Here is a 22,164-nt window from a genome sequence, read left to right as displayed (position 1 = left end):
AAGAGCAGTCCTGGCCACTACCATTGGGAACAGGAACGCTAGGCTACTGGTGTTACTCTAAAAACCATCCTTCATTCTCACGCCGGAAGCAGCTGTTCTAGCGGTGAAAGAAGGACGGCGTGGTCTTCAGTTTGCTATGTCCACCAACAATATGTCCGACCCACGGAGGCCCAACAAAGTGCTGAGGTGAGCAGTCCGGCAAGTCATGGCAAGGCGTCTTTGGTTTTGGCGGTGGGTCTAGGCTAAGTTGATCCGGGTAGGACTTGATCGCTCCTGATCCTTGAACATGTCGCAGGTATAAGCCTCCTCCGAGTGAGTGCAATCCGGCTTTGGATGACCCGACTCCGGACTACATGAATCTTCTCGGCATGATCTTTAGCATGTGCGGCCTCATGCTTAAGGTGGGCGGGGATGAGTTTCCCTGAGTGTCTGTTGGTCCGCCTGAAACTGAGGCCTGGGGGCGGGTTCGGAAAGAGGCACGTCTTCTGGCTGTGCTGGAGGTGGGGAAGGCGGGGGCTGAGGTCAGGGGGGGACGGAGCTAGGGTGAGGCCCCAACATAGGGGAAGTTAGGCTTGCTTGCATTTGTTGAGATGTACAAAGCCTAGCGGGTCTGAGAGTGGAGCCTAACTTAGGCAATTTAAAGACAACTTGTGGAAAAGAGACAGAGACGGTCCTAAGCATGTGGGAATGTTAAAGCAGTCTGAGAGAATGTGGTAGGGTGAAAGGTGCAGGACACACACACCAGCATCAGAAGCCTGGTGCTTGGAGTAGGCTCTGAAGGGTTGGTGTTGAGGTACTTATCCGGGGATAAGGTCCCAGCTGCTGATATTTGAGGGTCTTGGTTGTAGGAGCTCTTTGGCATACTTGTCACTGACGCAGTCTCCTCACCTACCTTTCTTCAGCTGAAGTGGTGTGCTTGGGTTGCTGTCTACTGCTCCTTTATCAGCTTTGCCAACTCCCGGAGCTCGGAAGACACTAAGCAGATGATGAGTAGCTTCATGTGAGGATCCTGAGGAAAGGGGCTGGGGTCCCATGCATGCTCTCCAGAGCTGACAGCTCTTTTCCGTCTCAGGCTCTCAATCTCCGCCGTGGTGATGTCCTATCTGCAGAATCCTCAGCCCATGACGCCCCCATGGTGATGCCACCGAGGAAGCTTTGTTCCCAGACTCCGGCCCACCGTCGTCTCTCTGGCCTAGCCTTTGGCTGCCTCCACCCTCCCTCAGCTGCTGTCCTAAACTTGTCTGAGTGTGGTCTCTGGGCTCCCAGCTGAATGGAGGGAAGTGGGCCCTTTCTTTGGGGTTCTGCTTCTGCTTTGACAAAGGGATAAACCTGCAGACTTCCCTTTTACTCCTCCCCTGGCCACTGTTATGAGAAACACTGCTCACATTTCTAGGGATTCACTTGTTTTCTTATTGAAACCAATTGATATAAAAATTTCCACTCTGATTGTCTTGTATTCTCTTTTGTTTGTAGGGTACTCTGCCCAGTAAAGACTGCCCTGTATTGGGGCCCCTGGATAAGCTTTTTAAAAAATGAGTTAATGTGTATATTTCATAAGTCTCATGTCTAGGGTTAAGCATCAGGAGCAAGACAATTATTTCTACACTTGGGTAATTGTTGGCCCTGATCAACCTAACCGATTTAGGCTTTGGTTTTCTACGTATGTATGTATGTATGTATGTATGTATGTATGTATGTGTTTATTTTGAAGCGCTGGAAAGTCAGGGCTTTATACAGGCTACACAGGCGTTCTACAGAGATATTTGTCTAGGTTTTATTTATGTGTGTATCCACATGGCCACGGCCAACCGTCATGCAGTCCTGCCTCTGCCTCAGCCGTCATTACAGCTGTTTATTAAAAACCAAACTCTGATCCTGCATTTTCTTATTAGAGCAACAGAGCAGTGAATAGACCAGTAGGGAAGGCTATGCAAGACCTAGGGTTTTCTCTCCCTTACAAGGCCCTCCCAGCTCACAAGCAGCTGGCTTTCTATCTAGACTGGGCTGGGTGTCTCATCTCTGGCATTCCAGTGGCAGTTTGTGTAAAGTCCCAGCCCCACAAGGCAGACCAGAACTGTTTTCCACCCCAGCTTCTAGCCACTTTAGGTCCCTCCAGAACCCTGACCCTAAGGAGAGTGTGATGCCCTAGAAACCCATCTACATTTTCCACCCCTTAGGAAACATTGAAGTCCACTGGAAAAGCTGAATCCTTTGCTGACACGTATACAAAAGCATATCACAATGTCTTAGTGTTAAGGTCTCCTGCCAAAAGAGTCCTAGGGTGGAATGGGGGTGGGGACAGATCCAGTTCTTCCCTGTGCTCCTACATAAGTCAGCCTACTGCCATAGTTCCTTGATAGCCCAGGCCCTGCCCCCTTCCGCACCGATTGGCGGTTCGGGTTCTGGGGGCGGAGCATTCGCAAGGATTTAGCTAAACCAGAGAAAGCTGCGGAAGCAGCGTCGCCGGAACCATGGGCACCGGATCGCTTGCCCCTGGTGTCCGTGCTGGTGGCGGGAACACTGGGTGGCTCTGGATGAGCTCCTGCAACTTAGGTTTGCCAGTCCTGTCTATTTCTTTTCTTATTTGGTTGTTACTGGCTGCGCCTGGCGCTCAGGCCGCGGGTTACAAGGTGAGCTGGGGCCAGTGGGCAGAAATGTCTTTGGGCAGAGTTGAACTAGAGGTGTGGGTGACACTGATCCGTAGGAGACTGCTGTTGATCTGACGGTGTGGACTAAGAGCGTGCATTGGTTTTCTGAAAAGGTGTAGCGCGGGAGCCTGAAAACAAGGCTGCACGTGATAATCATGGCCTCCCTGTGACTCCAAGTGGCCTTCTTGGACTTTGCATGCGCTTAACTGTGGTTGGTCGGGTGAAGGATGAGCAGCCACTTGAAAGCGGGACTCTAAGCACAGATTGTGCAAATGGTTTCTCTTATTGGTGACTGCAAACCCCAAGACCCATTTGGGGTGGCTCTGCTGGAAAACCTGTCTTGCAAATCTGACTCCACCACCTGGAAGCGCCTGTTCTTTACTTTCCAGAGTATGGGATGTGAGCTGGGCTGCTCACCGCTAGCCTCACCTTCCTTCAGGACTCTCAGCTTCCTGGCTCCTTCCCGTACGAGTCACTAGCACCATGCCTCAGTGTCCTAGTCTGACAATTAGGGCTAATATAGCCCCGCATCTCAGGGTGGTTGCCTGCTGTCTGCAAATGCTTAGCTAACCCCAGCTAAAATTATCATCCTAAAGTTTGTGGTCTGTGGGGTTCGTGTAAAGTGGGAATTGCATCTGTAAAGTAATGGGCACTGTACTCTGTGTGCCCTTCTGGGACAGATTATAGCTTTCTGACCTCTCTGTGGATCACTCCAAAGTTAAGGCCTGTGCTTGTACCGTCTTACTGCCTGCTTTGTGATAGTGGAAATCAAACCTATGGTTTGAACATGCTAGGCAAGGGTTCTACCACAGAGCCCCCAACCTGCCTGCCTCTAAGACTCTAGGTTACTGACAGGAGATGTGTATATTTTGGGGGTCTCTGCAGACATGTCCCACCACGAAGCCAGGCATGCTCAACGTGCACCTGCTGCCTCACACACACGATGATGTGGGCTGGCTGAAGACAGTAGACCAATACTACTACGGCAGTGAGTAGAGAGTTGGGCGCCCCTCTAATTTTCTCACGGGCTTGGCCACTGGGGTGGGAAAGATGAGTTTTCTGGACGCTATCACTGTGTATCTTATAGTGGACCCTCACTTGCTGACCTTCATGCCCATAGTCATGAGTGACGTCCAGCATGCATCTGTTCAGTACATCCTAGACTCAGTGATTTACTCTCTACTGAACGATCCCACCCGTCGCTTCATATACGTGGAAATGGCTTTCTTCTCCCGTTGGTGGAAGCAGCAGACCAATGTAACACAGGACGCTGTACGGAACCTGGTGCGCCAGGGTGAGTCTGCCCCAGGAAGTGGAAAGAGACAACCCAGCCTAGCTTGTACTTCTGCAAAACTGATCACTCAGATTATTCATTCATTTACTTATCATTTATTGGGCCAGTGTCTAATTATATAGCCCTTCCTGGCCTGGAATTTGATATTAGATTGGATTGGTCTTGAACTTGTGGAAATCATCCTTCCTCCCTGCTTCCCTCGAGGTAGAATGGAAGACTTGGACAGCCAGGCTTCTCAGAGATTTTTATCATATCATGGTGTGTACACACTGTACCCACAGTTGCACCTGCTTACCCTCTGTCTTCATGTAGAGAGCCCTGTCTCACAAGGTCCCACCTCCAGTGGCTCCACAGGGAAGTCAGCCATGCAGATCCAAGCACAGTGGTTTGGAAACTCCCCTTCTCTTCAGGCTTCGGTATACAGTATGGTCTGTTTTCCTATCCTTGCCCATGATGGTCCCACTTCTAACAGCTACCCTTCTCTCCCTGCCTTATTTGAACAGGGCGCCTGGAGTTTGTCAATGGTGGCTGGGTAATGAATGATGAGGCAGCCACTCACTATGGTGCTATTGTGGACCAGATGACACTTGGGCTACGCTTCCTGCAGGACACATTTGGTAGTGATGGACTTCCCCGTGTGGCCTGGCACATTGACCCTTTTGGCCATTCTCGAGAACAGGCCTCCCTGTTTGCCCAGGTGCCAGCCTCCCTGTTCTCTTTTGGATCTGCCCTTAACTTATGCTGACTCTGCCTTTAGCTGTTCAAACCCTGTCCTTCTCTAGTAGTCCCTGGGACTAGATCATGGCTTGCCGAGACACCATCTCTTGGGTGAGATTGAGTCTTGGGAGTTGCATTCAAGCCCTGCCTGGTCTATGTCCCAGGGTACCACAGGTTTAAACTGCTTTGTTGTTCCCATCCATTGACCAGGCCTGCTTGGGCTGGGGCAGCTCTCTAAACCAGTGACTAGTAAAGATACCTTCCTTTAAAAACAGCTTCATGTCTGTGCTGACCTCACCCACCCACCTCAGACTGTAGAGAATTTGGCTTTGATATAACTAGGGAGGTGGAAGTGGGTTATGATTTAACAGTTGCTTCTTTGCTAATCCTTCTCAACCTTGGAAATAAACATTCAGGCTTTGTGTGACCTGTGCCTGTAATGCCAGCAGTTGGGAGGACTGTGAGCTAGAGGTCAGCATGGTCTACACAGGCCCTGTCTCAATAAAAACAAAAAAACAAAAACAAAAATACTAGGGCTGGGGCTGGAGAGATGGCTCATTCGTTAAGAGCCCCGACTGCTCTTCCAGAGGTCCTGAGTTCAATTTCCAGAAACCACATGGTGGCTCACAACCATCTGTAATGAGATCTGATGCCCTCTTCTGGTGTGTCTGAAGACAGCTACAGTGTACTCACATACATAAAATAAACAATTAAAAAAATCTAGCTTTAGAAAATTATAATTTAATATATATATATATGGGTATTTTGCCTGCATATATGTCTGTGTACCATATGTGTGCAGTGCCCACAAAGGAAGATTATAGGATCTCCTAGAACTGAAGTATGGTTGTGAGTCACCATGTGGATGCTTGGTATTGAACCTTAGTCCTCTGGAAGAGCAGATAATGATCTTAACCATTGAGCCATCTTTCCAGCTGTGAAAAACATAGTTTTAGTCGCGCATACCTTCTCTTCATGGTCTTTCCCAACTACATTCCTTCACTCCATCCTTTCTGCCCTATCAGATGGGTTTTGATGGCTTCTTCCTCGGGCGCATTGACTACCAAGATAAATTTAACCGGAAGAGAAAGCTGAAGATGGAGGAACTCTGGAGGGCTAGCGCCAGCTTGAAGCCCCCTGCTGCTGACCTCTTTACTGGTGAGTGGGTGGGAGAGCAAGTCATACAAGACCTCAAGCTCAGAAGGGTCTGCTGTGATGTTGTTGATGCGCTGTGATCATCTTAGGATTTTTCATGGTTTTTGAACAGGGCTCTGTGTTCCTTCTGTACCAGCCTTTTTGAATTTCGAAGTCTATCCTGGGTGGGATGTGACAGCCCTGGCCCCAGGACAGGTCTGGGGTGCTGAGTCTGTTTTTGTCTACAGGTGTGCTCCCCAATAATTACAACCCTCCAAAAGACCTGTGCTGGGATGTGCTGTGTACAGACCCTCCCGTGGTGGACGATCCCACAAGCCCTGAGTTTAATGCCAATAAGTTGGTTGATTACTTCCTGAACCTCGCCTCTTCCCAGGTAACATATACCCAGATCACAGCCCAGAGTATGCAGGGACAGGCATCTAGCTTTTCCCAAAGCCCAGGGGAATGTCTCCAAGGGACATGAAGGACTAGAGAGACAGCTCAGTACTTAAGAGCACTTGCTGCTCAAATATCAGGGTCAGAGTTCAGAGCCCAGCACCCACATAATAATTTAGTCATTCTTTTTTTTTTTTTTTTTCTCTTTTCTTTTTTTCGGAGCTGGGGACCAAACCCAGGGCCTTGCGCTTGCTAGGCAAGTGCTCTACCACTGAGCTAAATCCCCAACCCCTAATTTAGTCATTCTAACCACATGCTCCTGAGTGGGAATTATCTAGAGGCTCCAAGGGATGTAGAGACAGGAGGGTCATTGGGACTTCTGGATTTCTCTGGAAGAAAATGCACGTCTCAGGTTCAAGGAGAGATTCTGCCCAAAGGAGTAGGCAGAGAATGTTAGGACAGCACCTGGGACTCTCTTCTGATTTGTGCAAGTGTATAGACAAAAACATCTCTTACAAATGTGTAAATACACAGAACACACACACACACACACACACACACACACACCTGAAAAAAAGATAGTGTGATAGTGTAGCCAGCTATACCGGTGTATTTTAATCCCAGTACCTGGGGGTGGGGGTTGGGGAAAAGCAATTAGATCTCTGTGAGCTGGAAGCCAGTCGAGGACTACATAGTCTCAAAAACAAAACAAATAAACCAAGGAAGTTGGCCAGTGAGACCGCTCAGTGGATAAAGGTGCTTGCAGCCAAACTTGACAGCTTGAGTTCAATTTCCAGAAGCCACTTGGTGGAGTGAGAGCACTGACTCCTGAGTTGTTCTCCAGCCTCCAAGCTGGTGCATGCATACCGTGTCCCCTCCCCTCATAAATAAACACTTAAGAGGAGGAGGAGGAGGAGGAAGAGGAGGAGGAGGAGGAGGAGGAGGAGGAGGAGGAGGAGGAGAAAGAGGAGGAAAATGACGAGAGAGGATGCTCAGTGCTTTGTAACCTCGTCTGAGTGAAGGGCCCTGGAGGACTTCAGCAACTACTGGCTGTTTTGTTGCTTTCAGACAAAGTCTTACGTAACCCAAGCTGGCTTTGAACTTCTGCTCCTCAGTCCTCCATTTTCTGAGTGCTGGGAAGGTTGAGTCCCGCCATTCCTGGGACTCAAACCCAAGCCTTGTTATATGCACTCTTACTGACTGAGCAGTATCCCCATACATTTGTGTGTGTGTGTGTGTGTGTGTGTGTGTGTGTGTGTGTGTGTGTGTGTGGTGTTTTGTTTGCTTGTATTGGGGATCTAACCTGAGGTCTTGAGCATGCTAGTCTAGTACTCTCACACTGAACTCCATCCTTAGGCCCCCACATTTGGCACAGGGACAGTCCAGGACACTCTGGCCTGAGAGTTACCTTTTTATCTACAGAAAAAGTATTACCGAACCAACCACACCGTGATGACCATGGGCTCAGACTTCCAGTATGAGAATGCCAACATGTGGTTCAAAAACATGGACAAGCTTATCCGCCTGGTCAACGAGCAGGTCAGCGTGTCTCCTGTGTGTGTTAATCAGCTTTCTGTCACTACTGTCAATGCCTGAGATGGTCGAGTGACTCTGGGAAAATAGTCCAGCCTAATGGTGCACCCTAGTGTTCGGGATGCTGAAGATTGCTTTGAATTGAAAGCCAGCCTGGGACAAATGGGGACACACTGATACACACACACATACCCTCATGCACACACACGAATGCATACACGCATACACACATACATACACACAGGCACACACAGATACACACAGGCACACACAGATACACACACGAACACACAGATTCACATGCGCTCGCACACACACATGAACACATGCGCACACACAGAAGACCCTGTTTTAAAAGGAAACCAAGATAAAGAAAGTTATTTTTAGTTTTTTTTGTTTTTTTTTTTTTTTTTGAGACAGGGTTTCCCATGTAACCCTGGCTTGTCCTGGAACTTGATCTGTAGACCAGGCTTGCCTTGAACTCATGGATCTGACTGCTTCTGTCTCCTGAGTGCTGGGACTAAAGATGTGTGCCACCATACCCAGCATAGTTTTTTTGTTGTTGTTGTTTTGTTTTTTTTAATTTATTTAGTGTATATAAGTACACTGTTGCTGTCTTCAGACACACCGGAAGAGGGCATCAGATCTCATTACAGATGGTTGTGAGCCACCATGTGGTTGCTGGGATTTGAACTCAGGACCTCTGGAAGAGCAGTCAGTGCTCTTAACCACTGAGCCATCTCTCCACTCCCCCAGCATAGTTTTAGTTTCCTGCACTGTGGGTGTCGGCGCAGGTGCACATCTGTGCCTGTACATAGAGGCCAGAGGAGAGTGTTTAGTGTCTTGCTCTATTGATCTCTGTCTTATTCCCCTGAGGGTTGAGCCTGCAGCTAAGCTGGCAGTCAACAAACCTGCACTGTAGTAGCCTAAAACTCAGTATATAGCTGAGGATAAACCTGAACTCTTCATCTTCCTGTTGTTACTTCCTGAGTGCTGGGACCAAAGGTGCAACCACCAACCACAATGAGTCTCATTCTTACTTCTGCTTTTCTGTTCCTACTTTTCCTGTTCCCTTCCTCCCTTCTCTTCTACTTTCTCCTCTTCCTGCCTCCTCCTGTTTCTTCCCTAGAAAAGGTTATTTATTATTTTCTGGGTATGGGTAGTCTGTCTGTGCATGTATCTGTGTACCATGTATACGTCTGGTACAGAGTCCAGAAGAGGGAGTCAGAAGCCCTGGAAGGCACAGGTCATTTCCAGCTAAGTGGAGTTACAGGCGTTTGTAAGCTGTCGTGTGGAATCTGGGTTCTCTGAAATCGCACCTGCTGGCTTTAATCCCGATCCACCACTTCTTTCTTAAAAGACAGGCTCTCACTGTGCATTCCTGGCTGGTCCTGAACTCACAGAGATCTGCAGGCTTGGGCCTCCTGAGCGCAGGAATTCAAGTCCTGCCACTGCTGCCGCCACCACCTCCTGCTCCTCCTCCTCCCTTCCTCCTCTTTCTCAGTGTTGGGGATTCACATATGAGTATCATATATGCTTGGCAAGGGTATCACACTTCAGTTCCCTCGTACAGTTTTAAAGACCCTTGTGATTATTCTGGGCTTTCCAGATACTTTCTATTTTAAGACCAGCTGATTAGAAATTTCAATGCCCTTAAAAATTAAAAAAAAAAGTTCTATAGGTAGGTGTGGTGACACATACCTTTAATCCTAGCTCTTGGGAAGCAGAGAAAAAGTGGATCTCTGTGAGTTCAAGGTTAGCCTGGTCTACAGAGAGTTTCCGGACACCTGGGGGAGAGACCTTGTCTCCAAACTAAACCAAAACAAAACCAACAAAAAGAAACAAACCAAACAAAAATCAAACAAACCAAGACCAAACTCAGTTTTGTTTCATGTGTGCGTTTTGCCTGTGTGTGTGTCTTTGTACCACATGTGTGTGCCTCAGAGGCCAGAAGTGGGAGTCAGGTTCCCTGGAACTGGGGTCGTAGACAGTTGTAAGCATCTTTGTAGCTACTGCAAATGAAACCCAGATCTTCTGTAAGAGTAATAAGAGCTCTTGACTGCTGAGCCATCTCCAGCCCACTCCAATTCTCTTTGGCTACCTCACTAATGTAGTCACAGATTCTGTGGGATCAGACTACGGAAGTCTTTGGTTGGTCATCAGACCCATCAGACATGAAATTGTGAGGGCGTGTCCTCTCAGATGGCCTGCCTTTCTGGTTTCGTCACTATTCCTCATCTATACAGAAGCTTGTGTGCCTTCTTCTATCTTAGCTGAACATCCCTGTCTATCGGTGTGTTCTCAGCACCATGCAGTCCCCCCCATCATCATTGCGCACCCCTCCCTGGTCTGCCTCACCAAAACAGCTCTCAGTGACTCCTCAGGACTTCCCAGATCCCTGCCTCCTAGAAAGCCTCTGGTACCTTGACCATTTACTTCCTGTAAACACCATGTCCCAGGCCTGCTTGCTACTTGCTGGGGATGGTCTTGGACTTTGCTAGGCTTGTGCCCCTGGAAGGGTGGGATTAGACGGGTGCTGGAGGGTCATTCAGGCCTTGTGCAAGCCTAGGCAAGCGTGTACCGACGGAGCCACACACACCAATCTCTCCCTGTTTTAAAAAATAAAGCTGCCCAAACCTGTAGTTCCAGCTACAAGGGAGACTGAGGCAGGGGGATCAAAAATTCGAGGTCAGCTGGGACAGCTGGGTAATACAGGGAGACTGCCTCAATCAAAACACGTAAGAAAGAAAAGAAAAAGTTGTGTGAGATTATAGGATTATTCCTGAAATCCTTTTTTTTTTTTAAAAAAGATTTATTCATTTATTATATATAAGTACACTGTAGCTGTCTTCAGACACACCAGAAGAGGGCTCGGATCTCTTTACAGATGGTTGTGAGCCACCATGTGGTTGCTGGGAATTGAACTCAGGACCTCTGGAAGAGCAGTCAGTGCTCTTAACCGCTGAGCCATCTCTCCAGCCCCCTCCTGAAATCCTTTTAAGTGCAACAGTGTTTGGTCTTGGCCAGGATATACTTCCATTTTGACCATTGCTTTGCACTCAAAAAGTGTATTTAGGGGCTGGAAAGATGGTGAAGTGGCTAAGAGGACTGGCTGCCCTTTCAGAGGACCCACATGGTTGTTCAGAGCCATTTGTAACTCCAGTCCCATGGCTTCTGACATTCTTTTCCGGTCTTTGTGGCACCAGGCAGGTTAAAAACATCTGTACACATTAAGTAAACAAATAGATCTAAAAAACAACAACAATGAAAACCACCACCACCACCACCACCAGAGAGGACGGGACCTATTGCATTCCTGTGGGCCCTGGGAAGGGAAGGTACAGAGCCCCAGGCTCACACACACCTTCCCCCAGCAGCAGGCAAACGGGAGCAAGGTCCACGTGCTCTACTCCACCCCTTCGTGTTACCTCTGGGAGCTGAACAAGGCCAATCTCACTTGGTACTTGGGATGGGGAACGGGGTTGGGGTGGGGTTGGCATGCTCCCTGGTTTGTGACTGCTCTCAATGTCTCCGTGCAGGACAGTGAAGGAGGACGACTTCTTTCCTTATGCTGATGGCCCCCACATGTTCTGGACTGGCTATTTCTCCAGTAGGCCAGCCCTCAAGCGCTATGAGCGCCTCAGCTACAACTTCCTGCAGGTGGGTGAGCATGTGGGGATCCCAGCAGCCCAGAGGAGCTGCTACCCAACAGGTTTCTTCCTCCTCAGGTGTGCAACCAGCTGGAAGCACTGGTGGGTCCCGAGGCCAAAGTGGGACCCTACGGCTCAGGAGACAGTGCACCCCTCAGTAAGTGTCATCTGTTGACCATGGGTTGAATGGGGCGGATGAGGGTAGGATTGAAGTTAGAACCTTGTTGGCCCACACCGGACCCTTTGCCAGTGTTTGCATGATGATGGGGCCCAGAATTCTGTGGAAGATGGCATCCAACTTATGTTCTGTTGGCAGATGAGGCAATGGCGGTGCTGCAGCACCACGATGCTGTCACTGGTACTGCAAGGCAGAATGTTGTCAATGACTATGCGAAGCAGCTGGCGGCAGGCTGGGGACCCTGTGAGGTTTGAGGGGCAGGGCGCTGAACCAGGAAGGGGCGTGTCCATAGTGATGGGTGGGCTTCAAAGCTCTTGTAGGGGCGGGGAGAGGGAGGGGACTGTAAGGAGGGGGCCATTCTTGGGAAAGAAGGGTGGAGCTTATGGGAACCGGGCCAGGTATAGGTAGGAGAGGTGGAGCCTTGTTAGGGGCACGACCAGGCTCCCTGGGGTGCAGACCTTGGGGCAGGTTTTTTGGTGATCCTCGCCAGGTTCTCGTGAGCAACGCTCTGGCGCGACTCAGCCTTTACAAACAGAACTTCTCATTCTGTCGGGAGATCAACATCAGTATCTGCCCAGCCAGCCAGACGTCAGAGCACGTGAGTCAGGGCTGGGAGGCAAGTGGGATGGGACCCCAGAAGTCGACGTCTGCAGGGAAAAGGATGGAGTGGTTGCGTAATTTATTTTGGGAGGGACCATTCTGGGTGCAGGCACGCTGGAACAGAATAGTTCATCACAAGGGGCAAGGCATGTCCTGGAAGGTCAGGACCGTGTGGGAAGTGCTCTCCTAGGTGGGTGATTTTGGAGCCCTGCTGTGACTGTGCTTTTTCTGCCACAGTTCCGGGTAATTATTTACAACCCCGTGGGGCGGAAGGTGGATCTGATGGTTCGGCTGCCGGTCAGTGAAGGCATCTTCCTTGTGAAGGACCCTAACGATAGGAGAATTTCCAGTAATGTGAGCCTGCACAATGAATTCTCCCTTCCCCAATGCATTTCTCCCACATCTTGAAGATATCTTCCAGAGTTTCTTCTTCCTGTGTATTCTTCCACCCGTTCCTTAATAGCTGCCTCCTGAGGAATAGCTCCTTCTCACAAGAAACAACCCTTGTAAATGTCCCCCTTGGAATTTCCCTCACTCACCCTCCTTCCCTCCCTCCCTCCCTCCCTTCCTTTCTTCCCCCATGTCCCCCCTGCTCCCTCCTCTTTCCCCCTTCAGATAGGTTTTCACTGTGTGCCCAGGCTGGCCTCTAGTTTATGATCTTCCTACCTTAACCCTCTGAGTGTTAAGATGCAGGTTTGGGTCACCTCACTGTTTCCCCAGCAGATTTTCTGTTTATGGGTAGCTCCTTTTCCCCAGGAGTTCTCCTTTCCTGAACCTCTAACCTCATCTCTTTCTCTGCTTCTTCTTTGCTCCTAACTCCTACCTAGTGTCTGTATATAACTCCGCCTTCCTCCCCTTCTTTTTCTTCCCCTTCCTCTTTCTTCTGCCTTGAACTAAGTATGGAATATGCTAGGCAAATGCCCTTCCTCCCTCTTTCCCCCATCACACCCAGGTTTCTTCTTCTCTCTATTCCTTGCCCTCACAGAGTGATGCTTGCCCACATGACTTGTTTTCTAAATGCCTTCCTGACTAGCATTCTCTTACTAAAGGTGGTGATGGTTCCCAGTGCTTACAGTAAGACGTATCAATGGGAGCTGCTGTTCCCAGCCTCAGTGCCTGCCCTGGGCTTCAGCATCTACTCTGTGAACAAAATGAGTGGCCATAACCATCAGGCCCACAACCTAACGGCCAGGCCCAAGAAATCCAAGTCCCGTGTCTTAGTCATTGAAAATAAGGTGAGACTCCTCTTGGATCCCCTTCCTTGCCTCCGTGACAAATTTAAAGTGTTATAAAATGACTTGGATTCTGGGTCTGTGGCTTATGTTTATCCATCCTGATGTGTTCTTTAGTGAGGAGGGTGACCTTTGAGCCTCAGTTTTCTTTCTGGAGCAGTTGTGTAAACTAGTGTAGCCATGAGATTGATACAGTTAGGCAGGCAGGTGTTGAAGGGTCAGGAAAAGGCTTCTTTGGTAAGGAGACAGTTGAAGGTTGGGATTATACAGCAGTGAGAGAGCACTTGTCTAGCATCTGTGAGGCCCTGTGTTCATTTCCAGCCCCTCAAAAACCAGATCAATCGAGAGCTAGTGCCTTAGTTAGGGTTTTTATTGCTTTGATGAAATATTGTGACCAAGTTTGGAAGAAAAGGGTTTATTTTGCTTACACTCCAGGTAACAGTCCTTTGCTGAGGGAAATCAGGACAGGAACTCAAGCAGGGCAGGATCCTTGAGGCAGCAGCTGATGCAGAGGCCATGAAGGAGTGCTGATTACTGGTTTGCTCTTCGGGGCTTGCTCAGCCTGCCTTCTTGGCCCAGGATTGGCCCCGCCCACATTGGGCTGGGCCTTGTCCCGTCAATCACTAATTTAGAAAAAAAGTTCTTCAGGCTTGCTTGTAGCCCTTCTATCTTATAGATGTGTTTTCTCAATTGAGGTTCCATCCTGTCAGATGACTGTAGCTTTGTGTCAAGTTGGCATAAAAACTACCCAGCACAGCTGGAGAGATGGCTCAGCTGGAGAGATGGCTCAGTGGTTAAGAGCTCTCTGCCCTTACAGAGAACTCAAGTTTGGTTCCCAGTGCCTAGGTCCAGCAACTCACAACCAACTGCCTGTAACTCTAGGTCTAGGGGAACACAGTACCTGTGGCCTTGCAGGCACCTGCAATCATGAACACATACCTGCGCACACACGTGCACATGCACACACATGCATGCACATGCACACACACACACACACACACACACACACACACATACACACGTGCATAAAATTAAAAGTTAATTTAAAAAAAAGAAAATCCTGATCAGGACAGCCAGAGCTACATAGTGAGACCCTGCCTCAAAAAACCAAACAATCAAAAGATAAAAAAGAAAAAACCCCAAAACTGAGGTAAGAGAAGTGAAGACAAGCAGATTACTCTGCGACTTGGCAGATTGCCTTTGTATGCTCCTTTTTTCCTAAAATATACTAAAATTGTATCAGGCGATGTGGACCTTGGTATGGTATGTTGTATCTATAATCCTGATACTTTGAAGGCAGAGTTAGGATTGGTGGGGCTTGCTGGCCCAGGTTCACTGAGAAACTCTGTCCCAAAAATACAAGGTGAACAGCCTGGTCTTTGTAGTGAGTTCAGGCTAGCCAGAGCTACATGACGTAAACCTGGCTCAAAAAAAATAAAAATAACAGGGGCTGGAGAGATGACTCGGTGGCCAAGAACACTCGCTGCTTTTTTGAGAGGACCCAGGTTCAATTTCCAGCACTGACTTGGGAGCTCACAACTGTTCGTGACTCTTGTTCCAGGAGATCCAACACCTCACACAGACATACAAGTAGGCAAAACAGCAGTGCACATAAAATAAAAATAAATCATTAAAAAAAGCATGGTAGTGAACCATTGACGCCTCGCCATCTTTAGCCTCTGCTGTCTGCATGCACATGAATGAACACACACAAACAGATACGCATGCGGACATCCCACCACACACGTCTCTGTGACGACACTTCTGTAAAGATGAATAATGTCCGAGCAAGTCTCATAAGTGTTCACTGTTACTCTTCATCTTTTCTTTAGATTCTAAAAGAAATAAAAATATTTTTGGGGTGGTGGGATGGGGAGTACGGGGTCTCACAGAGCCCAGGCTGGCCTTGAACTTGGTGCATAGCATAAAATGACCCTGAATGCCCACTCTTCTTGAGTGTTGGATAATATGTGTTGATCTGTACGGTGCCCAGGCTAATCCAGGTCATGACACATGCTAAACCAGCGCTCTGACATCTGAGCCACTTGTCGCAACTTGAGACTCTTGTCTGTGCTCCTCTGAAGGCCTTATGGGTTCCGGCATTTGGCTCATGGATGATATATTGGTCAAGCTCTGGAGCAGATGAAGGGTGTGATCAACTCAGGATACCACATTGGCCTTCACTGCTGTGGGTGGACTTGTTAATATAGAAGTGCGGGTTTCTTTCTGCAAAGGGCTGTTTGTCCCAGAGGGCCTGGTGTTTAGAGAGATGGTCAGGTAGAGGCCAAAGTTGATGGAAGCAGCAGTCACAGTTGTGTTTACTGACGGGGTCAGGTACAGCAGTGGGTGAGATGAGGGAAGAGGACTCCAGGGAGGGCTGGAGGAGATGCTTGTTTACATCTGTGTTCCATTTCCCCCCACAGTACATACGGGCCACATTTGACTCTGACACAGGGTTATTGAGGAAGATTGAAAACCTGGAACAGAACATTTCGCTCCCTGTGAGACAAGGCTTCTTTTGGTGAGGAAGGGCTGCTATGTCAGAGCAGGCTGCACAGAACTGGGCTGGGGTGCCTGGAGCTGAGGTCTCTCTCCTTGATGCTCACTGGTTCTGGTTGCAGGTACAATGCCAGCGCTGGTGATGAGGAGAGTCCTCAGGCCTCTGGTGCCTACATCTTCAGACCCAGTCATCGTAAACCACTGCCTGTGAGCCACTGGGCTCAGGTCACTTTGGTGAAGGTCTGTGGCTAGGAGCCATGAGTGGGTTGGAGTGGTAATGGGAACTCTGGGAATGGGATGTGCCTCATGTAAGGTGTGGGTGGGAACAATTCCACCCTCTTCGTTATTATTATTAGGTTAAAGGACAGTGAATTGGTGGGAATCTACTACATAGGTCCCTAGGATAGAATGCAGGTCATCAGGCTTGGCAGCAAGCACCTTTACTCACTGATCCATCTCTCTGGTCCCCAAGATTTTTTTTTAATTCTTTTTTTTTTTTCAGAGCTGGGGACCGAACCCAGGGCCTTGCGCTTGCTAGGCAAGCGCTCTACCACTGAGCTAAATCCCCAACCCCCAAGATGGGGTTTTACTCTGTAGCTCAGCCTGGCCTCCCACCTCTTGATCTTGCCTCAGCCCCTGGAGTACCAGGGTGACAAGAGTGCATCAGTCTGCCTGGCTTTATTTACTCTTCCTTTACATGTGGGAGTAGACTCCAGGCTCCCCCTGCTGATGGATGGAAGGCACTTGTATAAAGGGCTCTGTCAACATGTTCAGATCCATCCCTAGCTTTGGAAATTGGAGGTGAAGTGGGTAGCTAAGTATCACTGCTGGGAGTTCACCAAGATCTGGGAAGTGCGTTTATGTCTTGGGATGTAGTTTAGGTCACTTGCCTGTGAATAAAGACCTGAGTTCTATCCAGGTCCACACTAGCACAAAGAGGGCTTATGACAACAGCACTTGGGTAGCTGAGGCAGGAGTATCTCAGGTTTGAGGCCAGCCTAGGCTATGTAGTGAGTCTCTTCCTCTCTCTCTCTCTCTCTCTCTCTCTCTCTCTCTCTCTCTCTCTCTCTCTCACACACACACACACACACACACACACACACACACGTAAGCACCGTTACTTACCTGGCCAAGGTCATCTGATACGGCCATGAAGAATTAAATCAGGTCAGGTTGGAGGGCCACAAAGCAACTGAAGCTGTGACAATTTTATTGAGAGCTATCAGACTTTTTATACTTTTATCAGAAACAGAATATAGTGGCGATTGCCAGGATCAATACAGTTGTAGTTAAGATGCGATGTTTGCAAGCTATACATGGTATACAAGATTAATGTCTAATTAATGTCTTGTCAAGCTTTCATGCTTCCTTGACTAAGGGAACATACAGAAAAACACAAAGAGGTCTGAATACTTCACCGCCTGAGGGAGTACATCAGTCCCTCAGGACCTGGAGGGCACATTGTGCCCCTGGAGCCGTGGACTGTAACCTGAAAAACCTATGTTGCAAGGTAGCTAGGCCAGGTCAGACTCCATGGTTCCCTGCACACACTCACGCATGCACACACATGTGCAGGTGCTTGCGTACACACAGAAACAGCAACAGCAACATTTCTGTGTGGGTGGATATTTGATAATTCACACTTAATTCTTCTTGAGTATCTCAAGTGGTCCCCTAATGATTTTCTGATGTTTCCTCCTAGGGTGGGAAAGGAGTGGATGCAGGCTTCTGAGGCTCATTGACTAAGCCAGCTCAGTCAGTCAGCAGGGTCTCAGGTGAGGGAGTGAGGACTGAAAAGGGAGAAAAACAATTAGACAAAATTATAACAGGACTCCAGCCCATACCGAGGCTGAAGCAGCTTTATTCTTCCCTAGTCTGCTTTTTTTTTTTTTTAAGATTTATTTATTTATTATATATAAGTACACTGTAGCTGTCTTCAGACACACCAGAAGAGGGCATCAGATCTCTTTACAGATGGTTGTGAGCCACCATGTGGTTGCTGGGAATTGAACTCAGGACCTCTGGAAGAGCAGTCGGGGCTCTTAACCACTGAGCCATCTCTCCAGCCCCCTAGTCTGCTATTATATCATTCTAAGTACATCCAGAAACCATGGTCAGTTCTTAGATCAAAGACAAAGTCATCAAGTGAAGTAATAAACAAGAGGACATCAGATAATGATTAAGTAAAGCAGTAAACAAAGCCCTGAGGTCACTGTTTCTGACGTTCTTATCTGAGCCTACGTCTGTGTCCGAGCCCAGGGACAAACGCCAAATTCCTAAGAGTGCCACCAAGCCTGTCAGCAGCACACGTTTGATGTGACTCCCCTTTAGGCTAATGTACTTACTGTATTGGAATATGGTCTGGCCTTTTGTAAAAGCGTTATCTGAATTAACCATGCTCACAACAAGATAAAACTCTTTTGTTCTGGGCCATGCATGGTGTCGTATGCCTTTAGTCCCAGCACCAAAAGGCAGAGGTAGGTGTATCTGAGTGTGAGGTCAGCCAAAAAGACATAGTGAAACCCCCCATCTCAAAACCAAACCAAACCAAAAAACCCCCGCAGTATCACAACAACCAAAACAACCAACCAACCAGCCAACCAAACAAACAAAATACACTTTGTAACAGAATGTCTGGCTGGGTGTCCAGGAGAGGTGGAGGTGTCACAGGTGCCACCATTTCTTCTATCCTGCTCTTGTTCCCTCTAACGTCTTTAATGTTCAGTTCCTCTCCCGGTCCAATAGAGACACCCAGGCTCCAACCCCAGCATCTGTGTTTGAGCCAATGAGAGGGAAACACTGCTCATACGACCTTGATCGTTCGAATGGGGCAGATTGTGGCCATCCAGTTCCTGACAGGCACAGAGAAGACTAGACACTTGGAGCTAGAGCCGTAGTCTAAGGAGGGAAGCTGGGGCCGTGGTGGATATCAAGTATGTATGGGTACAGTCAAAGGCCGTGCGGCCTATGGGGATGGCACACACACCTGCCATCCCAGCAGGGAGGTGGAGACGGCACAATCGAGTCCGGGATAGTTTTCAGGTTTGACTACCTACAGAGTTGGAGGTTAGCCTGAGGTGCTTGAGACACTATAAATAAAATAAAATAAGATAATTATGCGGAACAACCAGGCTCTGGACTCCAGAAGCAAGGGTGGGGGAGTTGGGGTGGGAGGGAGGAGATGGTGAGGAGGGGAAGGTACTTTCTACCAAGGCTGACCACCTGTGTTCAGTCTCTAGAGTGCATGTGGTAGAGAGAACCAGTTCCTGCAAGTTGTCCTTTGGTCTCCCCACGTATTCTACACACAACACAACAAAACAAAATGAAAGCCGTGAGAACATCCCATCGAGTCAGTCTGAGGTGGGGATTGCCTTTATGTAGCATTTTCAACATGGCTGACACCAGCCCCCTGTGTGCTCACAGACAAACTTGGTGCAGGAGGTACACCAGAATTTTTCAGCCTGGTGTTCCCAAGTGATTCGCCTGTATGAAGGACAGCGTCATTTGGAGCTGGAGTGGACGGTGGGACCAATCCCAGTGAAGTAAGTATTGCAAACCTCTCTGTGGTGGGGAGCAAGCCGAGGGGTGACGAGGAGGCACTCACAGGGTTACTCTTCCGTTGAGTACAGAGATGACTGGGGAAAGGAAGTCATCAGCCGCTTTAACACCCCGATGAGAACCAGGGGGCAGTTCTTCACGGACAGCAACGGCCGGGAAATCCTGAAGAGGAGGTGGGAAGAGGGTATTGTGGTGGGGATTTGGTGATGGTGTGGCTGAGGGTGAACAGAGAGCAGGGTCCCAGGTCTGATCACATTCCACCTCTTCCCAGGGACGATTTCCGACCCACCTGGACATTAAATCAGACTGAACCAGTGGCTGGAAATTACTACCCTGTCAACACTCGCATTTACATCACGGTACCTGCCCTGCCACTGCCTCAGACTAGGAAGCATCTCCCAGATACCTGAGGCAGGATGGGCTCCCAGTAGGGCCCTATATTGTCAATCACCCTTACACCTAGGACGGGCATATGCAGCTGACCGTGCTGACCGACCGTTCCCAGGGGGGCAGCAGTCTGCTGGATGGCTCATTGGAGCTCATGGTGAGAGGGGAGCCCCGTCCAAGTCGAGTTTCTCCCATAGGACCCACTCAGACCCAGATAAGCTTCAAGGCTGTTGTTGGTACTCATTTCCTGTTTGTGACCTTGGTCCCACTCTCCTTCCTTTCCCTTCCTTTCTTGTGCTGGGATTAAGGGCCTGCTCAATATGCCTGGTTTTGGAATTACATTTCTAGGTTCCACTTTCCTGCCTCTTTTCCGACCCCTATTCAGGCCTTGACTTATCCCGTGATGATTCTCTTGTTTGGCATGTAATCTTTCTTTGTCCTTGGGCCTCACTTCCGCTGGAGTCTCCCGACAACCACTGACCCTAGTCCTCACCGTTTACTTGGTCTTTGGTTTCTGTTGGAATTCCTGCAAGCCCATACCCACTTCCTGATCCCAGATCACTTGCTAGCTCCTCACTCCTTGCTGGTCTCTCCTCCTCCCAGGTTCACCGACGGCTGTTGGTAGATGATGAACGTGGGGTGGCGGAACCCTTGCTGGAGACAGATACGGGGGATAAGGTTCGAGGGCGCCACCTTGTGATTTTGAGTTCTGTCAGTGATGCGGCTGCAAGACACCGACTGCTGGCGGAGCAGGAAGTCCTGGCCCCTCAGGTGGTGCTGGCCCACGGGGGTAGCAGTCCCTATCACTCGCAGGCACCAAAAATGCAGGTGAGGGGCAGCGAGGTGGCGGGGGTGGGGGTGGGGAGGGAGAACCCGAGTGGCTCTTTCTAAGCCCCTCATTTTCAAGAGTGAGTTCCTTGTCAGTTTAAGCCTTACCCCTTCCGGAGTGCGCTCCACCCTCACTCAAAGCCCCTCCCCCTTTATTTCCTGCAGGTCAGCGCTGATTGCAAGCCAGGCTCTGACCAATCCCATCTCCTCAACTTAGCCCCTCTTCTTTCCGTAGTTCTCCGCACTTCGCCGGGAGCTACCTCCGCAGGTGCATCTGCTCACCCTGGCTCGCTGGGGTCCAAAGATGCTGCTGCTGCGCTTGGAGCACCAGTTCGCTGTGAAGGAAGATTCAAATCGCAACCTGAGCTCTCCGGTGACCTTGAACTTGCAGGTGAGGGGTGTTGAGCTGAGAAACTGACAGGACTCAGACAAGTCAGAACCGGGCTTAACCGGCTCACCTGGGTCCATCCATTCCCTGCAGAACCTGTTCAAGACCTTCACTATCAACTACCTGCAGGAGACCACACTGGCAGCCAACCAGCCCCTATCCAGGGTTTCCAGGCTCAAGTGGATGACAGATACTGGTGAAGACCTGGCAGGCACTCTGCCTGGGGCTGGCAGCAGAGGGTGGGGACAGAGGCTTACAGTGAGCAAGTGGGTCTAGCAAGCCAGCAATGCACCTGCAATTTGGGGCGTGGGATTTTGTCTCCAGGATGAGTTAATCCCTGTCAATGCCTGGTTCTAGGATGGCATCCGTTGCCTTTGGGATGTGAGAGCAATGGCTAGGACTTTGAGAGGGTTTTGGAAATCTTAGGTGGTCTTCAGGCATAGAGAAGTGGTTTAAAGGTCTGGGTGTGAGAGCCTGGTTAGAGTTGCAAGGTGGGTATGTATGGTTGTGCCAAGGCCTGAGTTCTCTTCTGCCAATCACCAGGTCCCATCTCCTACCCTGCTCCTTCCCGGTTGGACCCTACCTCAATCACACTGCAGCCTATGCAAATCCGTACCTTCCTGGCCTCGGTTCAATGGCAGAGACTCATCTAGGCCTGCCAGGAGGAGGGGCAGGCCTCCCCTTCTCTTGCTGGAACCACTCACAAAAATCATTAAAAGACTTCTATTGAGACTCAGGTCATCCAGTGCATTATCTTTGGAGGAGGGGACTGAGAGATCTAGGGAGATCAGCAAACCCTAGCTCAGCTCTGACCCCAGGCCCTAGGTTGGCGTTACCTCCCCTCTGGAATCACATGTTCTTCCCCCTCACTCATCCCTCCCCTTTCTTCCCACTTCTATCCTTTGTCCACACATGCCTTCACATGGCAGCCACCTTTCACGTGGCCATCTAAGGGTAGGCCTGTGTAGGACATGGCGTCAGAGAACCAGTTGCACCTGGGTCTTTCCTATCCCACCTTTGAGTCAGATCTAGGCAAGGGATGTGGGGGGTTCAGGAGGAGGTGGTGAAACAGAAGCAACCTTGGGCTCCTCACAGGCAGGAGAAGAGGCCATCACCCCGCTT

General features: G+C 49.4%; 2 protein-coding genes across 6 annotated transcripts; both read left to right on the top strand.

Moving 5' to 3' along the window:
• The first annotated feature begins 73 nt into the window (after positions 1 to 73).
• Wdr83os (WD repeat domain 83 opposite strand) lies at positions 74 to 1,446 on the top strand. 2 transcript variants are annotated; one of them, NM_001399208.1, is made up of 4 exons: positions 74 to 186; positions 296 to 401; positions 903 to 1,000; positions 1,073 to 1,446. In NM_001399208.1, the coding sequence occupies exons 1-4, from the start codon at positions 137 to 139 to the stop codon at positions 1,137 to 1,139; spliced, it is 321 nt and encodes a 106-aa protein (NP_001386137.1). In that variant the 5' UTR covers positions 74 to 136; the 3' UTR covers positions 1,140 to 1,446. The 2 variants fall into 2 exon arrangements, with proteins under 2 accessions (NP_001386137.1, NP_001099417.1); NM_001105947.2 differs by lacking the exon at positions 903 to 1,000.
• A 1,000-nt stretch (positions 1,447 to 2,446) lies between these two features.
• On the top strand, positions 2,447 to 21,778 carry Man2b1 (mannosidase, alpha, class 2B, member 1). Of its 4 annotated transcripts, none has more exons than NM_199404.1 (24): positions 2,447 to 2,630; positions 3,534 to 3,636; positions 3,769 to 3,942; positions 4,446 to 4,639; positions 5,685 to 5,817; positions 6,042 to 6,187; positions 7,612 to 7,728; positions 11,100 to 11,182; positions 11,262 to 11,382; positions 11,451 to 11,529; positions 11,689 to 11,798; positions 12,041 to 12,148; positions 12,388 to 12,504; positions 13,200 to 13,385; positions 15,806 to 15,903; positions 16,004 to 16,121; positions 19,305 to 19,423; positions 19,511 to 19,612; positions 19,711 to 19,798; positions 19,903 to 19,983; positions 20,430 to 20,654; positions 20,890 to 21,045; positions 21,136 to 21,238; positions 21,586 to 21,778. In NM_199404.1, exons 1-24 carry the CDS (start codon positions 2,472 to 2,474, stop codon positions 21,693 to 21,695), a joined length of 3,030 nt encoding a protein of 1,009 aa, NP_955436.1. In that variant the 5' UTR covers positions 2,447 to 2,471; the 3' UTR covers positions 21,696 to 21,778. The 4 variants fall into 4 exon arrangements, with proteins under 4 accessions (NP_955436.1, XP_087450932.1, XP_087450931.1 ...); XM_087594806.1 differs by having other exon boundaries at positions 2,454 to 2,630; positions 11,097 to 11,182; positions 21,586 to 21,774; XM_087594805.1 differs by having other exon boundaries at positions 2,454 to 2,630; positions 3,736 to 3,942; positions 21,586 to 21,774.
• Positions 21,779 to 22,164: the final 386 nt, after the last annotated feature.

The sequence above is a fragment of the Rattus norvegicus genome, chromosome 19 (genome assembly GCF_021556685.1).
Source record: "Rattus norvegicus strain SHRSP/BbbUtx chromosome 19, alternate assembly SHRSP_T2T, whole genome shotgun sequence".
Lineage (NCBI taxonomy): Eukaryota > Metazoa > Chordata > Mammalia > Rodentia > Muridae > Rattus > Rattus norvegicus.
Note: the sequence above shows the minus strand (reverse complement) of the source record. Positions and strands in the feature narration are given on the sequence as shown.

Excerpts from the sequence above, each read along its gene's own strand:
- Man2b1 (XM_087594804.1), top strand. The coding sequence starts at position 2,472 with ATGGGCACCGGATCGCTTGCCCCTGGTGTCCGTGCTGGTGGCGGGAAC. Across the intron at positions 11,383-11,450 it reads TCAGCTACAACTTCCTGCAG|GTGTGCAACCAGCTGGAAGC; the intron begins GTGGGTGAGCAT and ends CTTCCTCCTCAG. Across the intron at positions 11,530-11,688 it reads AGGAGACAGTGCACCCCTCA|ATGAGGCAATGGCGGTGCTG; the intron begins GTAAGTGTCATC and ends TTCTGTTGGCAG.
- Wdr83os (NM_001105947.2), top strand. The coding sequence starts at position 137 with ATGTCCACCAACAATATGTCCGACCCACGGAGGCCCAACAAAGTGCTG. Across the intron at positions 187-295 it reads AGGCCCAACAAAGTGCTGAG|GTATAAGCCTCCTCCGAGTG; the intron begins GTGAGCAGTCCG and ends AACATGTCGCAG. Across the intron at positions 402-1,072 it reads TGTGCGGCCTCATGCTTAAG|GCTCTCAATCTCCGCCGTGG; the intron begins GTGGGCGGGGAT and ends TTTCCGTCTCAG.